We start from the raw sequence: 21,348 nt of genomic DNA, 5'->3' as shown, positions 1-21,348 counted from the left end.
TGTACACATATGTACACATGCATATGTGCATTGCACTCGTGTGTGTGCATGTGTATTGAACATATATCTCTCTGTGTATATATACACCTTTATTATATATCTCATACCTGAGACACAGACATACAACATTCCCTTCCCTTGTTCCTATCTGAAATGACAAAGGCCTGGGTTCAAGTCTCATGTTTAGACACTAGTGTTTCCTCTGTGTCTCAGTTTCCTCATGCAGAAGCTGTAAGACTGTGGTGAAAGTAAGTGGCTGTAGCTGGACCTTTTCCTCTCTCTGCCTCTGGAAAGGGGAGACGGTGGGAAGCGGGAACAGGAACACGGGCCAGCAGGAGACTTTCCTCTCTGCCCCCCTTACTCCCGGGCCTCACAGGGCCCACTCAGGCTGCCTGACTCCTTGCATGGGGGAGTCACCCACTTCATCCCTCCATGAGGTGAGGGATGGCCAGACCTCACAACTGCCCCAACGCTGCCTCCCAAAGTCCTCTAAGCCTTGCCATCTGCCCTGCTTCCTATGCCTTGCAGATCCCTCTGTCTGACTCAGCTACCAGAAGGACCCCTGGGCCTTGACATCTGCCCTCTGGCCTCTCCACTCTAGGCCTGGGGGGGCTTGTCCATCTGTCCTGAGGCCGAACTTATGTGTTCTCTCTCCGCACTGGAATGGGAGCTCCGTGAAAGCAGAGATTGTCTAACTTTTCCCTTGTATTGCAGGATTTAGCACAAGGACTTGGCACATGGCAAGCTATAATTTTTTTTTTTCTTTCATTCATTCATTCATTTGAATGAAGATGATGTAAAAGCAAAAGATAGCAATGTTAAAAAGGGGGGGGGGTTCATAGCTACTACATACAGTATAGCTACAATTGAGATAAAGCCATCAAACTAAGACAGGTGAAATAAGGCTCAGTGGAAAGTCGGAAAGTAGGTTAGATTAACCAAACCCCTGAAATCGGGGAGGGCTAGCCCCAAGGATGGACGGAAGATGAAGTGCCAGAGTGGGGGAGGAATGCCGAAACAATCTTGCCACAAGCTCAGGCGTTTCCTATCAGCCTACATCCAGAGCCCAGTTTTGCAACTTAAGTTTCAAAGCCCAGCCTAGAATACTTCCGTAAGGAGAGAGCATTAGTTTTTACATGCTTATGTTTGGTGTGGGAGAAAATGGGTGGAAAGGAAAGAATAAGACCCAGCTCCCTCAAAGAACACACATACCTAGTCTAACTGACATCCATTCTATTCATTCATTTGAAATTACCAGATAAGATGCCTGCTGTCTTCCTAGGGACAAAGACACTCCCTTAGCCTTGGATCCAATGCCTTCTTGTACTCTCAGAAGGTCAGGCAGAAACCTCAAGGGCAGTCAGATATCAGTACAACTACTTATATAGTACAGTCCAGGCACCAGGAAAAGATAATCAAACCCTCACAGATTAAAAAAACAAAAACAAAGTTATCTATCCTCTTTAGGAAGAATTCAAGTAATTCCAAAAGATTCATGATGAAAAAAAATGCTATCTACCTCCGAAAAGAAAGAACTGCAACCAAATTAAAGTATAATTTTCTCTTTGTTTTTCTTGCTTTTTATGTGGAAAGATGTTTTGCGTGATTTTACCTAATTTATATCACATTGTTTGCTTTCTCAGTGGGTGGAATAGGAACAGGAGGAAAAGAATCTGGAACTCAAAACCTTTTTTAAAAGAATGTTGAAAATAAATAATAAATGTTGAACAAATAAATAATAATACCAGGAAGAAAATCCAGTTGGACTTTGGAAAAGACAGTTTTTCCTCTGAAAAAAATTTATATTTCCCAGTTTCACCAGTAATGTTTGACTTTGAAAAGACACTTGACCCTTCTAGGCCTCAGTTACCTTTTCTGCCAACAGAAACATTTTCCCACCCTTCCCTAAATAAAGGGAGAGGGCTGGACTAGGTAGTCTTGACATCCCTTCTAATTCTAGGGTCCAATCCAATCCAACAAGCATCTATCAAGTACCTATTTACTATATGGAAGACATTATACTGGGCACTTGGGATAAAGAATACAGAAAAACTCTGTCCCTGTACTCAGGATTACATTCTACTACAGGAATAACATATGAGCAGAAATGCATATACACAAGCATTTAAAAGAAAGGGAACAAATTTTGCTTATTTCAAAAATATAGCACTTCCTTTACATGAAACACTGTTCTAGGGCTAGGCAAGATACAAAGTAGAGGTAAGAGAAGTTTCCTGTCTTCATGAATCTTAAAGATTAATTGGGGAAATAAGACACAAACTTTGATAACTATTGTACATAAAAACACACAAGTACCTTAAAGGACAAAGTCTAGTGTATTGAGAAAAAACTACTGGAAATTACTAGTTAAAGCATGGTGCTGGCTACCGCTGGCCAGTCAACAAGCATTGAAAGCCTACTATGTGCCAGGAGCTATGCTAAGCTCAGGAATATGCACATAACTATGTACAAACAAGCTATATAAAAGATACAAACATAATGGGGGTAATCACCAACCATTACAATTTTTTAACATGGTCATAGTCATATTCTTCCTGATAGCAACATAGCTTATTATATTTAATGAGGCACTCATTGGTGGCTTCTGAAAAACTGTATTAAATCTAGGCTCTTCATTCTGCAGAGATCTAATCTGAATTAACAGAGAAAGAGAAGATCCTAATACCCCAATAGAACTTAAATAATTTCTTATTGATGACTTTTGTTTTTATCACCTCCATTTCCCAGTAGATCTCCTCCCCCCATAGCAAAGCGATCCTTTTATAACAAAGAATTGTTTTTTAAAAAGCGGAATAAGAGTTAAGCAAAACTAAACAATATTATCTATCAAGTCCAACAGATACATGTGTTTTATATTCATAATCCCCAGCTTCTGAAAAGAAGGGAGGGAAGGCTCATTCTCATCTTTTTTAGGGATAATCTTATTCATTCTCATTACACAGTATTATTTTTGAATTGCCTTTGTTGTTTCCATTTAAATCTTAGTAATCATTACAAACAGTGTTTTCCTCAGAAGGAAGTTTTTAATATTTCCCTTCCCTATCCTCATTTTATAAACTTTCTTGCAGGTCTCATACCACCAATAGGTATTGAAATTTACCCTTTAAACAAGAAGAATACAACCATCTTTATGGGTCAAAGTAAGCGTACTTTTTTGTATCATGGACCCCTTTGGCAATCTGGTAAAGTCTGTGGACCATTTACCAGAATTGTTTTTTAAATGCATAAAACGCCCCCAAAGAGAAGAAATGCAAAAAAAAAAAATGCTAATAAATATGGAGCTTTGGTCATATCTTTTGTAATTCATGAAACTCAAAGCATTTCACAAAATCCACTTGAACACATAGTGACTCACTCACACATCCCCACTCTGTGGTTCCCCAAAAGAAGTAATGTTCCCTTTGGTGACAACAGCTATGTGATCCTGGTCAAGAGCTGGAATTACAAATCAAATCACTAGTTCTGTCTGAGCCTCTATTTCCTCATCTGAAAAAAGACTATCTGCTTTACAAGGCTTTTCCTACTACTTTGGCTATCTACTTCACAAGGTTTTTTTTGAGACTCCCATGAACTAACTAACGAGAGAGAGAGAGAGAGAGAGAGAGAGAGAGCGCTATCTATATGCTTCACAATGCTTTTTTGAGACTTCCATGAACTATATGTAACTATGCGGTACCGTAATCATAAAGTGTTCCATATACAAGTTACAACTAGCATCATGTTTAGAAATGAAATATCCCCACACATCTCTGAATTTATCAATCAGTCTATACAGCTCTTCTCATACAATGGGATTGGTCAGGAACAACCTACATTTCTGGGTATAGAAAGCAACAAAACTTTCTATGTTCAAACATTGACTCCACCATGTTATATGTGTGTGACTATGGACAAATCACTTAACTTCTTTTGAACTCAATTACCTCATATGTAAAAATGAAGGATAAGACTTTATCTTCAAAGGTCCTTTCCAGCTTGAAAATTTTAATTCTGTAATCCCAAGGGATCATAAATGGAAGAGCCCAGAAGCACTGAAATCTGGTCTAGAGGGGTTTAAATGACTGAGATTAAAGATTATGGGTGAGAAAAAACCATAGGTCACCTCCAACAACATTCTCCTCATCTCTCTCTCTCTTTCTCTCTCTCCCCTTCTTCCCACTCTCCTTCTCCCCCCCTCCCTACCATTCTCTCTCTCCCCATCCCCATTTCCATTATCTGTTACTCTTCAATATCAATCCTTTAGTGCAGGACCTTTCAACCTGGGATTCATGGATAGATTGCAGAGGTGAACTGGAATGGAAAAAATACATATAATTGCATTCCTGTGAAATACTATGCATTTTATTTCATTCATTTAAAAACAAAATGGTCCATAGACTTCACCAGACTGCCAATGGGGTCTGTGATACAAAAAAGAACCCCTACTTTGGCTCATGTAACATTTAATTTATATTACTCACAGAAATTAAGGGTAAATCTTGATGACTTAACATGGTCGAGAAAAGAAGAAATAAGAAAAATATTCTAGAATACTATAGTTATTATTTTAATAGTATTTTATGGCTTACTTAATAATACTTTATTTATGATCCTTTACAATGCTCCTGGGAGGTCAGCAGCATACATAGTATCCCATTTAATAAATAGAAAAACTGAGGTTCAGAGAGAGAAGCCCATTCCTCTAGAAACTGTATCCTCTAGAAACTGTAAAGAGAAACATCCTCTAGAAACTCTCCTTCTCAAGCTTCAACAGCCACTTCCTCCAAACTGCAGGCTTGCCCTCCCCCAAGCCCTAGCCTCTCCCCTGGCCACAGGCCAGCCCAGATGGACATGAGTCTACACAAAGCTTGTGCTGCTGATCCCAACAACCAAAGAAAGTCAACCCCCCTTTCCCCCCGCAACGTGATGTAAGAGAAGTTACTCAATCCTTGGCTTACTGCCACCTGACAGGCCTGCGGCTCTCACAGCTCCTAGAAGGGGTCCCCTGATTTCTGCTGCCAAAGAGCTACCTAATTTCTCTTGGAGTCTCAAGATCCCAGACAGAAAGAATGAGTTAGTTCAAGTTACGATGGGTGCTGAAAGTGTACCAAAGAGGGATAAAACAGCCTCACCCAGGCAATAGGCAACTGCTGACTTTGCTCTGTTTGGGGGAACAAAGTATTATTATAATAGGATCTTAGTTTTAGAGCTGAAAGGCCTTCAAAGATCACAGAATCCAACCCTTTCATTTGACAACTGAGGATAGGGAAGGCCCAAAGTTAAGTTCTTTGTACAAATTCACACAGGGATTAAGTGGCAGACCCTGAAATCCAACAGCATCCTTTGACTATAAATCCAGTGCCTCTTTCACTACACTGCACTGTCAGTCCTTACGCATTTATCAGAGACTTACTAATATACCAGGCATCATACTAACCACCAAGCATCCAAGGAAAGGTCAAAGAAAGTCCCCGATCTCGAGAAGCCCGCAGTCTAATATGGGAGACAATAAGCAAACAATTAGATTTGGTTTCCAGAATTAAGGAGGTTTGGAATGGCTTCCTATAGAAGGTAGGATTTTATTTGGGACTTGAAAGAAGCCCGAAAGGCAGAGATGAGGATGGAGAGAATTCAAGAATAGGCGCCAGCCAGCGAAAACGTATTGCTGTCAATAACATTATTAATAATAACAAGGGATAAAAGCTCGGAATTAAAGTGTAGTTTTATGGAGACATGGGGTGGGGTACTGGTGCTATGTGATGAGATGATAGGAAAGTTGGGAACATGAAGAGAAGGCTAAATATGGAGTCTGGAAGCTTGGGTTCAAATCCCCCTCTGGCATAATGCCGTGTAACCATGGGCAAATCATTTAAGCTTCACATAACTAGAGTAACAACATAAAGTTCTTCAACAGATTCAAAGCACTACTAAATATGAGTTGCAGTTATTATGATTATTGACTACTGAAGAAAGAGATTTTACTGTCATTGCTCCAAAGAGAAACAAAAACCTAGAAGACAAAAAAAAAAAGCCTCCTTTCACCTCTGGCCTCCTGTCAGGGAAATTATCTGACCTCCAACTGATAAACCTTACAATAGTGATGAAGGTATCACCCCCATTTTCCAAATGGAGATATAGTCACTGAAGTGAGTACAGTGACTCGGCAGAGCCTCACAACTAGCTTTAGTGCCAGAGCTGAGACCCCAAGCTGGACCAGACTCCCTGCCCTCTGCTTTTATTAGCGCATGTTGCCTCCAGTCTAGGACAGGACAAGGGGCTCAGGAGCATCCAGCTCCTTCTTTAATCCCCAAGACATACACTTTAGTGTTGTCCTGTTCTCCTGCCCCAAATCCCAAAACTCCATATAGCTCTTCTAGCCCCCCCATCCCCCTGGAATCCTGCCCTGGCTCAGCAGGTTGACCTAGAGATAAGAGGGACAGAACAGCAGAGCTAAGAGTCAGGTGGGTCCTAAAAGCTTTATGGGGTATCAGTGGCAGAAGTCCTCTCTCCTTATTCAGACCTTGAGTTCATGGAAGTAATACCTGCTCCGAGGTAAGTTTGAAGTTCTAGATACTAGGGTTTTCTAGCTCCTTCTTAGCCCCCTGAAGTTTCACTCAGAAAACACAGCTTGTAGCCAGGACCCCATTCAGGGTCCCCCCAAATCTTCTGCAAAGAATAGCAGAAAGGATGCTGAATTCGGCACAAGGAGAACTCTAAATTCCAGCTATGGCATTGCAAGCTGAGACTTGGTTTCTTTAACTGTAAAATGGAGATATGCTTCCATTGTCTCATCCATGAGGTTGTTGGGCAACACATAAACACACACATACACATGGCACATGCACAATACTTCAAAAATCTTAAAGCTCTGTGGAAATATGAACACAATTATAAATGCATTTAGGAATCAAGTTAAAAGCAATTTTCCCAAGTAGGAAGTAACACTACTTTCTAAGCTTCTTTACATGGCTTGGAGGCTGCAAGGGGAGGGAAGAAAACAAGCATCTGCCGGCTGGAGTCAGAAAGTCTCATCTTCCTGAGAGTTCTAATCTGACTTTGTAGGATCCTGGGCAAGTCCCTTAATTCTATTTGCCTCAGTTTCCTGGAAATGAGCTGGAAAAGGAAATGCTAAACCACGCCAGTATCTTTGCCAAGAAAATTCCAAATGTGGTCACAAAGAGTTGGACCCAACTGAACAACTATGTGCCAGCCATTATATTATGATTTTTAAGGAACCTGTGTAAGGTTCCAAAAGAGACTACTGGAAAGAATACTTCTCCAAGAAGCTGAGTAGAAAAACAGTCATTTTGATAGAATGCCTCTATTACAAGCCCTCCATGACGTTCACTCTGGGGATAAGTTGTTATCCCCATAATGCAAGTAGGAAGAATGACAAGCAGGGAGGGTGAGCAATTTGTGCAAAGTTATCCAGCAAGTCAGTAGCAAAAGTGGACAGAGAGAAGAAGCTTCATTACTATACAATGACCCACATTCCCAGCAGATCCCACATCTTCAGCTACCCTTACATAAAACAGATCCTAAATAAGTGGTTAGGGATGGGGTTTGGATCTAAGAAATTTATGATAAAACAAATTGAATTGTCTTCTCCCAGGATACTAGAAGGCGCTTAAGCCTAGATGGGCTGGAGCCAACTTAAACTAACTTAAATTTTCAGTGTGAGCCTTTACACTTTGGAAATGGGCAAACTCTATGTATCAGAGCTTGATTTATTGTATTGCTGATTGTTTAGACTTAAGAAAGTGATGGAAAAAATTTAATATTGCAGATTAAATTTAAAGTGTGCTATGTGTACTTTCCCCCCCTTAAAGAGAACTGGTCATTAAAAATTTACCAGCATGTCCCTGAATCTACTAGATCCTCTAAGAACTCCTTTGTGTCATGGTGGCAAGCCTCGTGAAGTCTGTGGACCTCTTCGCAGAATAATGTTTCATTGCCTATATTTATAATCAAAGGAAATGCTATAATTTGCAATTAGAGATTGGTAAAAATAAAGATATAATTTTCTTCTCATCCTAAATAATAGCCCCCATGATATCTAGCCACAACCTTGAGATCCCAAGTTAAGAATTTTTGTTCTGATCTGACCTTCTCATTTTTGCAAATAAGGAAACTGGAGTCCAAAGAGATTAAGTGATCTGCCTAAGAAAACACAGCTAGTTAGTAGCTGAGCCAGGAAGAGAGGAGCCAGATCTCTTGACTCCTGGTCTACTGCTCTTTCCCCTCATCTCAATAAAGAAATACAAGAACAGCATTTATCTGCCACAAAGGGGACTGCAGCAAGGCAAGGACAGACCCCTTGGGAATAGAGGAAAAGCTGGGAGGAAGAAGAGCTTAGGCTGGGTAATCTATACCCATTTCTTTGAGGGATCCAAGTTACAAGTCTCTTCCAAGAGCTTCACTCTTCTGTGATCTTTCTTGGGTCATCTGGGGATAACCCTGCCCTTTGTCCAGAAAAGGGTAATTGTATCCATTTTAGAAAGTAGGAAAAGAAAGAAAAATCCTTTGTGATCTCAAATGCACAGTTATTATTACCGAGGATAATTCTACAGTTGGGAGCAAAAAAAAAAAAAAAAAAAAAAAAAAAAAAAAAGCCAAACCTAGTCTACATCATAAAAGCTGGCAAAGTTGTTGGTGTTTAAAAAAATTATATATATATATATGTGTGTGTGTGTGTGTGTGGGTATGGGTGTGTGCATGTATACGCACATATATACATATATATACATACATACATATATATATTTGCATAGTAAAACTGCCTAGTAGTTAGAAAACTAGATTGGGTCAGGGTAGCAGTGTGCTGGAGCAAGCTCAATTGTTCAATTTTCAGCATGAACATTTACATCTCAAAATTTATCATTTTAGTTTCAAAATGATGGAGAAAGTGTTAATAATGCAATTAAATGTATATCCTTGATACGATATTTTTCTTTTTTGCACATTTCCCAATACACTCCTGATTTGGGGTGGGAATGAGGAAGGGAAATCAAGAAATCCAGATTCAAATTCTATCTATATAGTAGTCTACTGTGTGATCTTGGCTCCTATAGTAAGTCCTTCAGGCAATTCAATTTGATAAACATGTATTAATCAACCAATTATATACCAGGCACTGTGCCAAGTGTGTGGGGGGGAAGAGAGGAGTGGGGATACAAAAAGAGGCAAAAGACAATCCTTAATTTTAAGAAATTTAACAATCTAATGATGAAACCTATCACCTCCTATTTTCAATTTAACCAGTATTTATTGAAAATCTGCTCATTTTCAAGGCTGTAAATGGAGAAAATAAAATTCCTGAGAAGTTTTTAATCTCAATAAAGAGACCACATGTGTATAATAACCTTCTCAAATGCTTATATCCTTTGACACAGAGACCAGTGACCAGATTACAGACAAATGACCCAGTTTAAGAAGACAAGGAGCACAATGGTCCAGAAGAGTTAGAGAAGGCCTCACGTAAAAAGCAGGTAGACTATAAGTTTCATGAGGGCAGGAATTTTATCTTAAGTATCTTCATTTCCCTTGTTGGCTGGCACAGGTCCTATCTATATATAATAGAGACAATGTTTGTTGAACTTGATTTCCTGGAGGCCCTTGAAGCAGATGGGTAAAGTAACTTGTCTGAAATAGAGGGCTCCAAGGGCAGGGCAGTCCATGACATAACATATGGACAAAACTCTGCTAGTTGGTTGTTGTTCTTCCTTCTCATTCTCAAACAGGACAAAATGACATTACTGTTAAGTGTCGAGTTACATCAGATTAATACAAGCTCAAAAAAATCAGAAGACCTGGAATTAAATCCCTTTTCCAAGATTTATTATCTGGTGATTTTGAGAAAATAATTTAAATTCCATAAATCTTAGTTTTCTTCATCTATAAAATCAGGAGGTTGGAGCAGATTCCAGATTCCTAAACTGAAGTTTGTGACCCATATAGGGTCTTGTACCTGAATGAGTCCCAAAATTATGATTATCAGTAAATGTTTGATTTTTATATCTATCTACCCAGGATCATGTAAAAATTTCTCAGGCAAAAAGGAGTAGTGAGTTGAAAAAGTTTGAGAAGTCCTGGACTAGATGACCTATAAGAACCCTTCCGGCATCTATATTTAGAGTCCTATAAGATAATAGATACTTTGTACTTAAAAGAGATAGTCATCTAGTTCCAAGATATGGTTAAATAAAATTTTTTTAAACCACCCATAAAAACAGTCATGATAGAGCTTTTCCCCACTCTCACCCCCCAATAAGAATTTCCTCCTCAAGATAAAAGAATAAACACTGAGAAAACGGATGCAGCCAGTAAATATTTTTTTTTTTTAAAGCGGAGTGACTCTAAACAAAGTAGGTCTACCTGCTTCAAGGCTATGTGTTTGTCCAACAGACTCCAAATGGAATCTGAGAAATGCAGCCAGTATTTGATGCTTGATTTCCTTTTGGCTTACTCCAGAGTCCCCTTGGATCACTCCTCTACCCACCCCACAAAGCAATAATACCCATTCCTAGTTTTGAAAGAGAAAAATGGTTGCACTTTGGCACCAAGGGGCAGTAGGATACATTTGGAAACATGCAAACAGAGGAAGAGGAAACATTTCAAATAATCATAGTGCAACAGATTCCCCCACACAAAGGAGGGAGTCCCTCCTCCCAGAAACAATTTATTTCCCCCAGGTCTCAGGGCTGAGGACTCCAATCTCACCCCTCCCCTCATTTAACCCACACTATTTGCATTATGGAGGAAACTGGCATTCTGCAGCCAATTTGAAAATTATACCCATGCATAATGGCTAAATGACTCCTTACTCTGTAATTACCTCATATCTCTCCTTTATTTACTTTCCAGAAAATCAACAGTCAAGAGGTTTCTCTGAAGGGGAAAGAATGGGGTTGCCAATAAGCATCGGAAGAAAATCAGCTTATAACTGTTCACAAGCAGCTAAAATCCATAAAGTCTCCTCATAGTATGGCCTATCTAGCTCCCCAGAGATATGTCATGGACAGAGGTTTGAGGAGGTCATAAAGAAAGTCTGGCATATTCTTAACATCCTTTCCCCATCATGGACGGGCAATGGCAGGGTCTGGAACAATCAGTTCAGCTGAAAAGATTCACTCAATTCATGCCCAGAGCTGCTAACCTGACCCTACGGGGCAGACTAAGTATATCTTTTGGCCACCTGGGATTCTACCACATTTGGGAGGCAGCCCCTGGATCCTGGACAAATCTCTGAACCTGCCAGACTCAGTTTCTTCATCTGTAAAATCGGGATAATAACAGCATCTATTTCATAGGGTTGTTGTGTGAATCAAATCAGATATTAAGTGTTTTATGAACCTTAAAGTGGTATATAAATGTCAGCTGCTGCTACATCAGGGGGACTCCTTCATATCTCAAGAGAAAAGCGTGCACCGAGCCAGCAATAGGATGGAAAGGCCACTGGGATGGGACAGGTTCCACCAAGCAGGCTAGATACATACCCTAGATCTGAGGCAGGGTTTCCAGGGACCCAGGCAATTGCTCTATCTTCCCCACAGGGAAAAAGGACAAAATATACAAGATCCTCATAAGGCAAAGGTCCAATTGTTCCTTCCCCTTACACTTGAGAAGACAAAGAACTGACTCTTTAAAAGGGGCTTACGGGCCTTGTATTCAGCATTTTTCCCAGGTCTCTGTCCTATTTGAGGCTGTGCCCATAATAGGGCCAACAAGGTCTATTCTTCAGGACATATTTTCTCCCTCCAGTGCTCAAGTCTAACTCTACTGGAGTCTAATCAGAAGGAGACAACCATATGGTACCCCTTCAAATTCCCAACCAAGACTATTTATTACCATCAGCAAAAGAATGAGTGCATTGGCTTAGCTTTGCTGTTGCTGACCCACAGGCCTGAGTTTTTGAAAGGGTTTGCAAGCCTGTCCTACATTCCACAGTGCCATCTAAGGAGGAAAAAAAAAGACCCAGGAATCTGGTCTTAAGCCCTGAAAAACTAAATTGCCAATCTTAAAGAGAAACCAAGATACCTCTACTCAATCCCCACCCTTCTCTGAAAACCCTGAACGGGATCACTGATTATTTCTTCCTGTGAAGAAGTATTGAAGCAGAAGCGTTGGGGCAGCTTCTTCATGTATTCCATAGAAAGAATCACCAACTAATAAAACTAAAAACTAAGAAAAAGATCCATCTAGAAGTAAGGGGGAAGAGTACCTGGAAAAACCCTGCTGCTCCCATGATGCTCACACTATTAAGACTAGGGGTGAAGGGCAGCTAGGTGGCACAGTGCATAAAGCACCAATCCTGGAATTAGGAGTTCAAATCCAGTGTCAGACACTTGACACTAGCTGTGTGACCCTGGTCAAGTCACTTAACTCTGATTACCCTGGGGGGGGGGGGGATACTAGGGATTGGGGCAGCCAAAGAACCTGATGATCAAAGGCATAAGGTTTTAAAGTTTGTAAAGTATTTTATATAATCTGTGTAGCTCTTCAAAACCATTCTGCAGATTAAATACTCACTATAGTCATTAATATTATACAGACAAGGAAATTGTGAGTCCTGAGGTTTCTATAACTTGGTACTAATGGACCTTCAAGGTCATCTAGTCCGACCAAATCTGTCTCCTTACACTGGCTAACTTTCCCCCCATGCTGCTGTGCTTTGCCTTCTTTAGACCAGGCCTCCCACCTGCCACTCTGACATGGTAGAAATTCACTCATGTCACCTTCCTACCATGTCATGGGCATAGCATGTCTTCATCTTTCACCTCTTGATCACCACCTCCATTCTTGGAAATGACATGTCCCCACTGTCCTGGGACTTCCCAAACTCTCTCCAGGGCCACCTTCAGTCATCTTGATCTCGATCTGGCCCCTGGCCCTACCCTCTGGAGGAGAACATGAAGCTGATGACTTTGCACAGCTTTCCCTCACCCAACAACAACTTTTGTCTTTCACAGTCCACTTTTTGTGAGAGCAAAGAATTATAAACAAAATAGATATCCACCAATGTGAGAACAACTAAACAAATCGTAGTACATGAATATTATTGTGCTGTAAGAATTGATGAATATGATGAACACCTAGAAGTATAGGAAAACTTACATGAACTGATGCAAAGTGAAGAAAGCAGGATCAGGAAACACACAATGACTTTAACAATGTAAATAGAAAAACAACAACAAAATGATCATGACTGAGTGCCGTGAAACTATAATGACCAAGATTTATCCTTCTCATAAGAAGGTACCTCCCTCCACTTCTTTGCAGAAATATGAGGCTGTGGGTGCAAAAGACTTATCTGACATCAAACTTTTTCAAGGTGTTGGTCAATTTTGCTGAAATGCATTTCTTCCTCTTTTTTTTTTTTTTTTTTTCCTTTTTTGCTATAAGGGGAGAAAGAAAATGTAGGTGGGGGAAGATATCAATAAAAATATTTTAACAACAAAAGGAAAATGTAAATTTCCTATAGGGAATAGGTGGTTTTGTTTTGCTTTGCTTTTTGTATTTATAGCCCTGGTACAATAATAAACTATTCATTCTTTCATTTAGTCCAATCCCATCATTTTACAAATGAAGAAACTAAGATTCAGAGAAATGAAATAATTTGCTCATGCTCACACAGCTACTATTAGAGACATAACATTACCTTGGGTTTTCCCATATAATTCAAGTCAATCAATTTATCCACTATATCAGAAGAGTCAAAGTCCCTATAATAGCCCAAATAAGATTAAAATATAATTAGGAAATGTTTGGTAAAAATAATGATAATACAACATAAATAATACTTATTTGTGATTTTCTGCATCAATATGCCACCAGTAGGAATCCATTTCTATTTGAGTTTGATACACTGCATTAGATCATGCTACATCAATGTCAAGAGCTACCATCATGGTGGTAGCAATGCTAGCAAGTCTTGGACCAAGCAGGAGATGTCTTAGGTTATAAAATGTATAGCTGGAAGAATCCTTATTAATCAATTCATTCAACCCCCACAATTAATAAAGGAAGAGTCCCAGTGTCCTTATGCAACATCAAGTAAGTAGCAGAGCCAGCATTAGAATCTAGATTGTATGACTTCATTTTCAAATCACTCACCAAAGTACCATAGGTTGCTATTATTTTTTCCCATATAGTGAGTCTTCTGGGTTAGAATGCTGTTTTTTAAAATCGTTTTTTAGTAGTTTTCGACTTTTAGTGATCCTATTTAGGGTTTTCTTGGCAAAGAAATGGAGTAGTTTATCATTTCCCTCGCCAGTTCATTTTGTGATTGAGGAAACTGAGTCAAACAGGGTTAAGTGACTTGTTTAGGGTCATGCTGCTAGAAAGTGTCTGAGGCCATATTTGAACTCAGGTCTCCCTGACTCTAGAATAAGCACTCTAATCACCTCAGAAATTCAAAGAATATCAGAACTAGAAGGATCCTCAGAGATTATTTAGTTTATCAACTTGGGATATCTTGGGATACTCTATTATAAATGCTCCATCCCCAAAATTAGCTGCATTACAACAGTTGAAAATGAGGTGATTTCAGGGAATCCAAGAAGAACCAACAGGATATCCTACAGGCTATTTGGGTAAATAATCACACTCAACAATGCAAACCTGCATGTCACAGCTGCTAAAATGTCAAGAACATGAATTTTGTGCCCCTGGGTTATGTGCAGGATGAATGTTACAAATGGTAGTTGTGGTAGAGATTTCTCATTAAAAATGTTGTGAGTATATGTGGCATATGTGGCAGCTCAGAACTATGGAAATAAATTCAGTGCTTATTAACAATAATAATAATACTAGGTATGTATTATGCAACTGGATATGGCAGTTCCTGGGAACTGGAAGAAACTCTTTTTTCAACTCCTTTTCCTGGTATCCAGTTGGTTTTATCATTATGCAACGAGGCATATCAAATGCAGCCTCCTGCCCACAGGAAAGCAACAGAAGGCTTGTACAAACTCTCTCTCCTTTTGTCACAGTCCAGCAGTGCCTGCATTGAGCTTTCTCCCATCCCACCTAGAATGGAAAAATGAAGAGTGTTCTCTGAAATTAGATTTTACAAACACTCCTTGTCTCACACACTGTCTTCTGATCTAGTATATTTCCTTATAATAATAATAGTTGTTATTAATAAAATTACTAATTGCTGACACAGTTTGCAAAATTCTTTCACAGACGTGATCTCATTTGATGCTCATAATCTAGTGGGATAGCAGGGTTCTGTCACCCCCATTCTATAGGTCAGAGATTCTGAGAAGTTATAGCCTGACAGAAAAGAAAAACAACTAGTGTTGGAGTTGGAAGATATGGCTTCAAACCTTACTTTTGGTACTTGCCATCTGTGTGGATATTTATGTGACCTTGGATAAGTAAGTCCCTTTCCTTCCTATGGATCTCAATGTTTGAGAAGCCTGAACTAGGTGAGATGATGTCTAAGGTCTCCGTCCAGCTCTAAATCCTATAATCCTGAATCTTGATTGAAGTCACAGTCAGCTTCTGATAAAACATAGGTCTCTTGATTCGCAGCCCCAGGTTTTCCTCATTAGACCATACTCAATCATTAATAAACAATTAAGTAAACAAAAATAAACCATTTGCTGTTTACAGAGAGCTTCCCAAGTATCGCTATATGTCAAAACAGCCTTGAAGTTGAAATCAGAGTTAGGAGTCCCACATAAAATACAGCCAAGGATTAGCCAAACATTCATCGTCCAGAGCACTTGGGTCATAGAAAACAGGTCCCCTAGGAGAGAGAAGGGTGTGGTTGCCTCCATATAAGCACTCCTTTTCAGGAGGGATAAGAGTGAGGGTTCATGTTCTGCAAGTTCTAAAATCAAGATTCTTATTGTTAAGACCAGGCCAGCTTCTATCAAACTATGGTCTATGATTGGGATCTAAGATGAGTAAATTATTAGACATCCTTTCCTGATCACTTTCACAGCAACTACAACCTAATACTCCTAATAAAAATTTGTGTCTTATTCTTTTCTCCCCTGTTATTGCTCTTTCCTCTTGAGGGAAGAGAAAGAGAAAGCAGAAGACAAAAATGGAAGACGGAAGATAAGGTGGTGCAATTGTGGCCCCTCAAAACTACCTACTATTCTGACATTATGAGAAAGTGTCATAAAAGCTGTCAAACTATATTTCCTAACATTTTCCCTTCCCCTCAACCACTCCCCAGACACCCATATAGAAGCTCTTCCCCATATAGTCCAGAGAAGAAGTCATCTGGAGATTAAATACCTCCCAGGACCCTCCTCTCTAGCACCCATATCCCTCTGCTTTGTTCTGGCCAAACATTTCCCTAATTATTCTTCCCTTTCAGTGAGAGTTAACACAAGCTCAGATGAAAGGCTGTGGTTAAATGACTTCTTCAAGAGCACATTAATAGAAGGAGATTCAGGCCTTCTACTTCTCTGTCCTGGCCACCACCCTTTTACTGTTTTCTCAGTACTTCCCTGGCATCTGAAAACTCCCAGAGCCCTACAAGCAGGACCTGGTACGGCTCAGCACATTCACAACCTCAAAAGGGGAAGGAGGGAAGGGCTCCCAGTCCCTACTTCTCTTAATAAGAAACCTATTCAAATAATCAAAGTTCAAGCACACAGCCTTCCTTTTGGATAACAGAAAACTACAAAAAAGTAAATTAATGTGTAATTTACACATTGTAAATGTAATAAGTTGCCATCACTACCTATTTATTCTATTAGGTGGTTTTGCTTAACATTTTTTTTTTAATGTAAAGGTCCTGGGGTGAGGAGGGCTTATTTGCTAAGAAGTAACTGACATATAAAATAAAATAATAATTTTTATTAAAAAAACTTTTTACAGTCTAGATTATAAGCTTTGAGATCATAAACTATTATGCTGCCCTGTGAAATCTAAGTGCTTGTATGTATCCTTTCTGGGGATATTTCATTCATTCCTTGAGGCAGCCTTATATTTTATATCTCCAACTCCCAGAGACTTTAGGTCGTTCTTCCTGCCTTGAATTTTTATGATAGTCCTCCCCTCCTCCCTCTTCCTCTTCAGTCTACTTCTCCTCTTCCTGAATGTTGTCCTAGGGATGGGATGCTTGAGCTGTCCCCTCTTCCTAAATACAAAAGCAGCCATCCATCTTTCCTCACCATCACTCCACCCCTATAAGCCATCAAGTTAGAGAAAGGCTTATGGGAATCCACACTCCTTGGGGGCTTGCTTACTTCCCCGACACTATTTTCCCCATGTCTGGGGGTGGAGAGAGGTCAACAAAACTGACAATAAATAAAAATGATAAGACTCCAAATATGGCATTGGTCCAGTAACATTTCTCTCCATTTATATCTTTGATGTTAACGCTATCCTCAGCACTGGCTCTAGCCTGCGTTTTGGGAAGCACCATTTATACCAGCCAGAATGGTGCCTAGATTTTTAAGATGGTGTGGCAGGACTGTATTCTTCAATTTTCCCTGAGTCCTTGTTTAATCCAATACCAGTAGATACCATCCATCATATCTACTGCACACACAAATCCATTTCTCATGTTTTCATTCAGAAAGTAAGATCCACCAATAAATTAGACTGGGGACTCTGTTCACTACTTGCTCCTATAACCCAGAGTACTTCAACCTCAGACTCAGTTTGAAAATTGCCCAAATTAAAACTGATAAATAGGAAAAGGTCAAGCCAGCCTGATCTCTGAAGGCCATCCCCTCACTCCTAATTCCTTCCAAACTCCAAGGGCTATTGTAATCAGAACTAGCAACCAAACTTCCAAAAGTACAAGCAAGATTAGTGAAGAAGCGGGAACCATAACTATCTCATAAGAATGCCTCTGAAGAGGAAGGGAAGTGAAGTTTATTATCTACCTCCCTTTCCAGATAAAGTTTTCCCTAACCTTTCTCCTCTGCTGATGTCATTACAGAGCTGAATGCTGAGCAGCCTGGCTAAGAAATGGACGGAACAAAACGACAGCAGTCCCAACGTCACAGGGACGGCGTTTCTGACTTTCGTCCCTTGCAGATGGCCTCCGCTGCTCTGCCTCCCCAAGGACTCTGCGCCCACAAACTTGACATGGGCTTTTTCAGGCGGAGCCTCCTGTAGGTCTGCCAGCCCTTCCCTACCTCCCCAAGAGGCATCAAGGGCCACCAACCTGTCCCTCTCTCCATCACGGGCGTGGGTGAGTGGATAAAAAGATAATGATGAAAAAGGGAAGCTTTCCATCCAGCGAGTCCCCTCTGTTTTCACCCACCACCTCTGCAGGAAGAGGAAATAACATCCCTCCAGTCTCCAGGTGGAAAATCATCTTATCCTAGCTACTCTATCAATGAATATGCAGCAACCCCCACTCCCGCTCCTCCTACTCCAGGGGGAAACCAGCATCCGGAGCTGGGAAGCGCTGCAGCGAGGGGGGCGAAGGCAGCGTCTGTCTCTATGCTCCGCAGCCCCCTCCGCTCTCCCGTAGAGCCCCCCCGACCCCGTCAGCAGCTCCAGGCAGCCTATGGCCGCGGTTCTGCCACAGACACCTCAGGGATGACCCGGGGACCACCCGCTTCCTGCCGCCGGTTGGGACGCGAGCTAAAAAACCCTCCTCGACCCCGAGAGAACCAAAGGGCACGGACACACGCGCCCTCCCTGCCCGGGAGTCCCCGGCAAAGGGCATCCGGTCCTCCCCGATCCCGGCTCCGGCAGCATCCTTCCCCGCCCAGTCCGGCCGGCAGCGCAGCAGGTAATGGGGCCGGCGGCGGAGAAGCGGGACCCACGGGGGAGCCGAGGGGAGGCGGCGGCGAGGGCGGGGGAGGATGCCGCGAGGGAAGGAAGGATGCGGGCGGGATGCGGGCGCCTTTAACTCACGCTCGGGCTCTGGGGAAGCCCATGGAGAGGAGGACCTCGAGGGCCGAGCCATGCTTGATGGTGCCGGGGCGGTGCTGCTGCCGGCTCCTGCGGGGAATGACTTTGCTGTAGAGCTCCTCTCGCGCAGCCATGCCGGGCGGGCCGGGGCCGGGGCCGGGCCGCGCAGCCCTCGGGAGGCACAGCGGGCTCAGCGCGCAGCCATGGCCCGCGGGGGCGGGGAGGCGCTGGCGGGCGCGGAGGGGGCGAGGGCCCGGCCGGCGGCGGGGCAGCCGGACCGCGCTCGGGCCGGCCGGCTCCGACGGCTTCCTGGTGGGGGCGGCCCGCGCAGGAGCGGCGGCTCCGGGCCGGACGAGACGCGAGGGCAGGCGCCGCTCCCCGAGCCGCAGGCGCCCGCTGCCAGCAGCGCGGCCGTCCTCCGGCCCCTGCCTCCGCTTCTCGCAGCCCCGGAATTTGCAATGAGTAATTTTTGAATGGATCAAAAAGGGAAAAGAAGCTCGAGTGGGCGGGCCTTGCTGCCCCGTGTCAGCGGCCCCGCCCCTCTCTTAAAGCGGCCGCTCCGAAGGCTGGCGGCGTCTGGCCGAGCCCACGTCCCTCTAAGGCACCGGAGGAAAGACCCGACTCGCAAAGGGTCGTTTGTCCCTGAAAAGCACCTCCCGCCCGGGGCCCTCCTTGCCTTAACCGCATCGCAGCCCTGGCCCCCAAGACCTGACACGTGGTCACAATTTCTAAACGTTTGATGCTACCAATCCTGTGAATTGATGACTTTGATGGTTCAGAAGTCCGGGCACTGAGAATGGGAGACTGGGAGATATGGTCATAAATGGAAAGTGTCAGCGCAGCCATTAGAAACAAAGCGGCCGCTTGGCCTTTCTGCGCAGAACTGAGGTGACAAACGACTTTTCTTTTTTAGGATAGTGACACGATAGCAGACATTAGCCCTTTAAGGTTTGCAAATTGCATTACATACATTATCTCATTTTATTTACGCAAGAGTCCTCAGAGTTAGGTACAGTTAACCCCATTTTACAGATGAGGGACCAGAGGCAGATGGACGGCAAATGATTTGTCCAGTATCATGAAATTGCTAATCATCATCATCATCATCATCATCATCATCATCATCATCATCATCATCATCATCATCTATATAGTTCTATGTGCCGGGCACAGTGTTAAGTTCTTCACAAGTTTATCTCATTTGATCCTCACTAAAAAAAAAAAAAAAAAAAAAAAAAAAAAAAAAAAAAAAAAAAAAAACACTGAATGGCAGGTGTTCTTATCCTCATTTTACAGCTGAAGAAACTGAAGCAGACAGGTTAATTGACTTGCCCAAGGTCATGGGGGGAGGTCCTCCAGATGCGGCAACTGAGGACGTTTATCTCCCTCGCCCAGGGCTATGAAGTTTCTTTATTTAAAGGCCCACAAAACAAAGTTTTTGTTTTTACTATAGTTCGGCCCTCCAACAGTCTGAGAGACAGTGAACTGTCCCCCTGTTTAAAAAGTTTGAGGACCCCTTAACTTTACAATTATTATCTCATTTGATCCTCAAAACAACTGTGAGTGGTAAGGTACTCTTATTATCCCCTACAGTGAAGAAATTGAGGCAAACAGAGATTAGGTGATTTGCCCAGGGTCACAAAATGAGTAATCATCATTACTTATATAGAGATCCTATTATATGCCAAACACTGTGCTAAGTGCTTTACAATTATTATTTCATTTGATCTTCACAACAGCCCTAGAAGGTGGGAGCTCTCTGTTTTATAGATGAGGAAATTGAAGCAGAGATCAAATGATTTGCCCAGAGTCACACAGCTAGTGTCAAAAGCACAATTTAAACCCATACATTTCTAGTGCTTTTCTACAAAATATCTTTTTTTAATTAAAGCTTTTTATTTTCAAAACATATGCATGGATAATTTCTCAACTTTAACCCTTGCAAAACCTTTTGTTCCAATTTTCCCTGCCTTCCTCCCACCCCCTCCCCTAGATGGCAAGTAATCCAATATATGTTAAACATAGTAGAAATATATGTGAAATCCAACATATGCATACATATTTATACAGTTATCTTGCTGCACAAGAAAAATCAAATCAAACAGGGAAAAAAGAGAAAGAAAATAAAATGCAAGCAAGTTAACAACAAAAGGAGTAAAAATGCTATGTTATACATCACATTTATTTTCCACAGTCTTCTCTCTGGGTGTAGATGGCTCTTTTCATCACAAGATCATTGGAATTTATCTGAATCATCTCATTGTTGAAGAGAGCCATTTCCATCAGAATTGATCATTATAGTATTGTTGTTGAAGTATATAATGATCTCCTGGTTCTGCTCATTTCACTTAGCATCAGTTTGTGTAAGTCTCTCCAAGCTTGTCTGAATTTATTCTGCTCATCGTTTCTTACGGAACAATAATATTCCATAACATTCATATACCATAACTTAATCAGCCATTGTTCAATTGATGGGCATCCACTCAGTTTCTAGTTTCTTGCCACTAC

The 21,348-nt window shown here is 41.6% G+C and overlaps 1 protein-coding gene across 2 annotated transcripts in view; it reads right to left on the bottom strand.

Annotated features, from left to right (window-relative positions):
* UBASH3B (ubiquitin associated and SH3 domain containing B) overlaps positions 1 to 19,312 on the bottom strand; it is a 160,593-nt gene extending 141,281 nt beyond the window's left edge. For both annotated transcript variants that reach the window (XM_031960177.1, XM_031960176.1), the window contains exon 1: positions 18,844 to 19,312. In XM_031960177.1, coding sequence (XP_031816037.1) covers positions 18,844 to 18,895 — 52 coding nt within the window. In that variant the 5' untranslated portion in view covers positions 18,896 to 19,312. The remainder of the gene's footprint in view (positions 1 to 18,843) is intronic.
* Between the last annotated feature and the right edge of the window lie 2,036 nt (positions 19,313 to 21,348).

Source organism: Sarcophilus harrisii, chromosome 3 (genome assembly GCF_902635505.1).
Source record: "Sarcophilus harrisii chromosome 3, mSarHar1.11, whole genome shotgun sequence".
Lineage (NCBI taxonomy): Eukaryota > Metazoa > Chordata > Mammalia > Dasyuromorphia > Dasyuridae > Sarcophilus > Sarcophilus harrisii.
The sequence above is the reverse complement of the archived record's forward strand: the minus strand, read 5'-3'. Positions and strand labels throughout refer to the sequence as shown.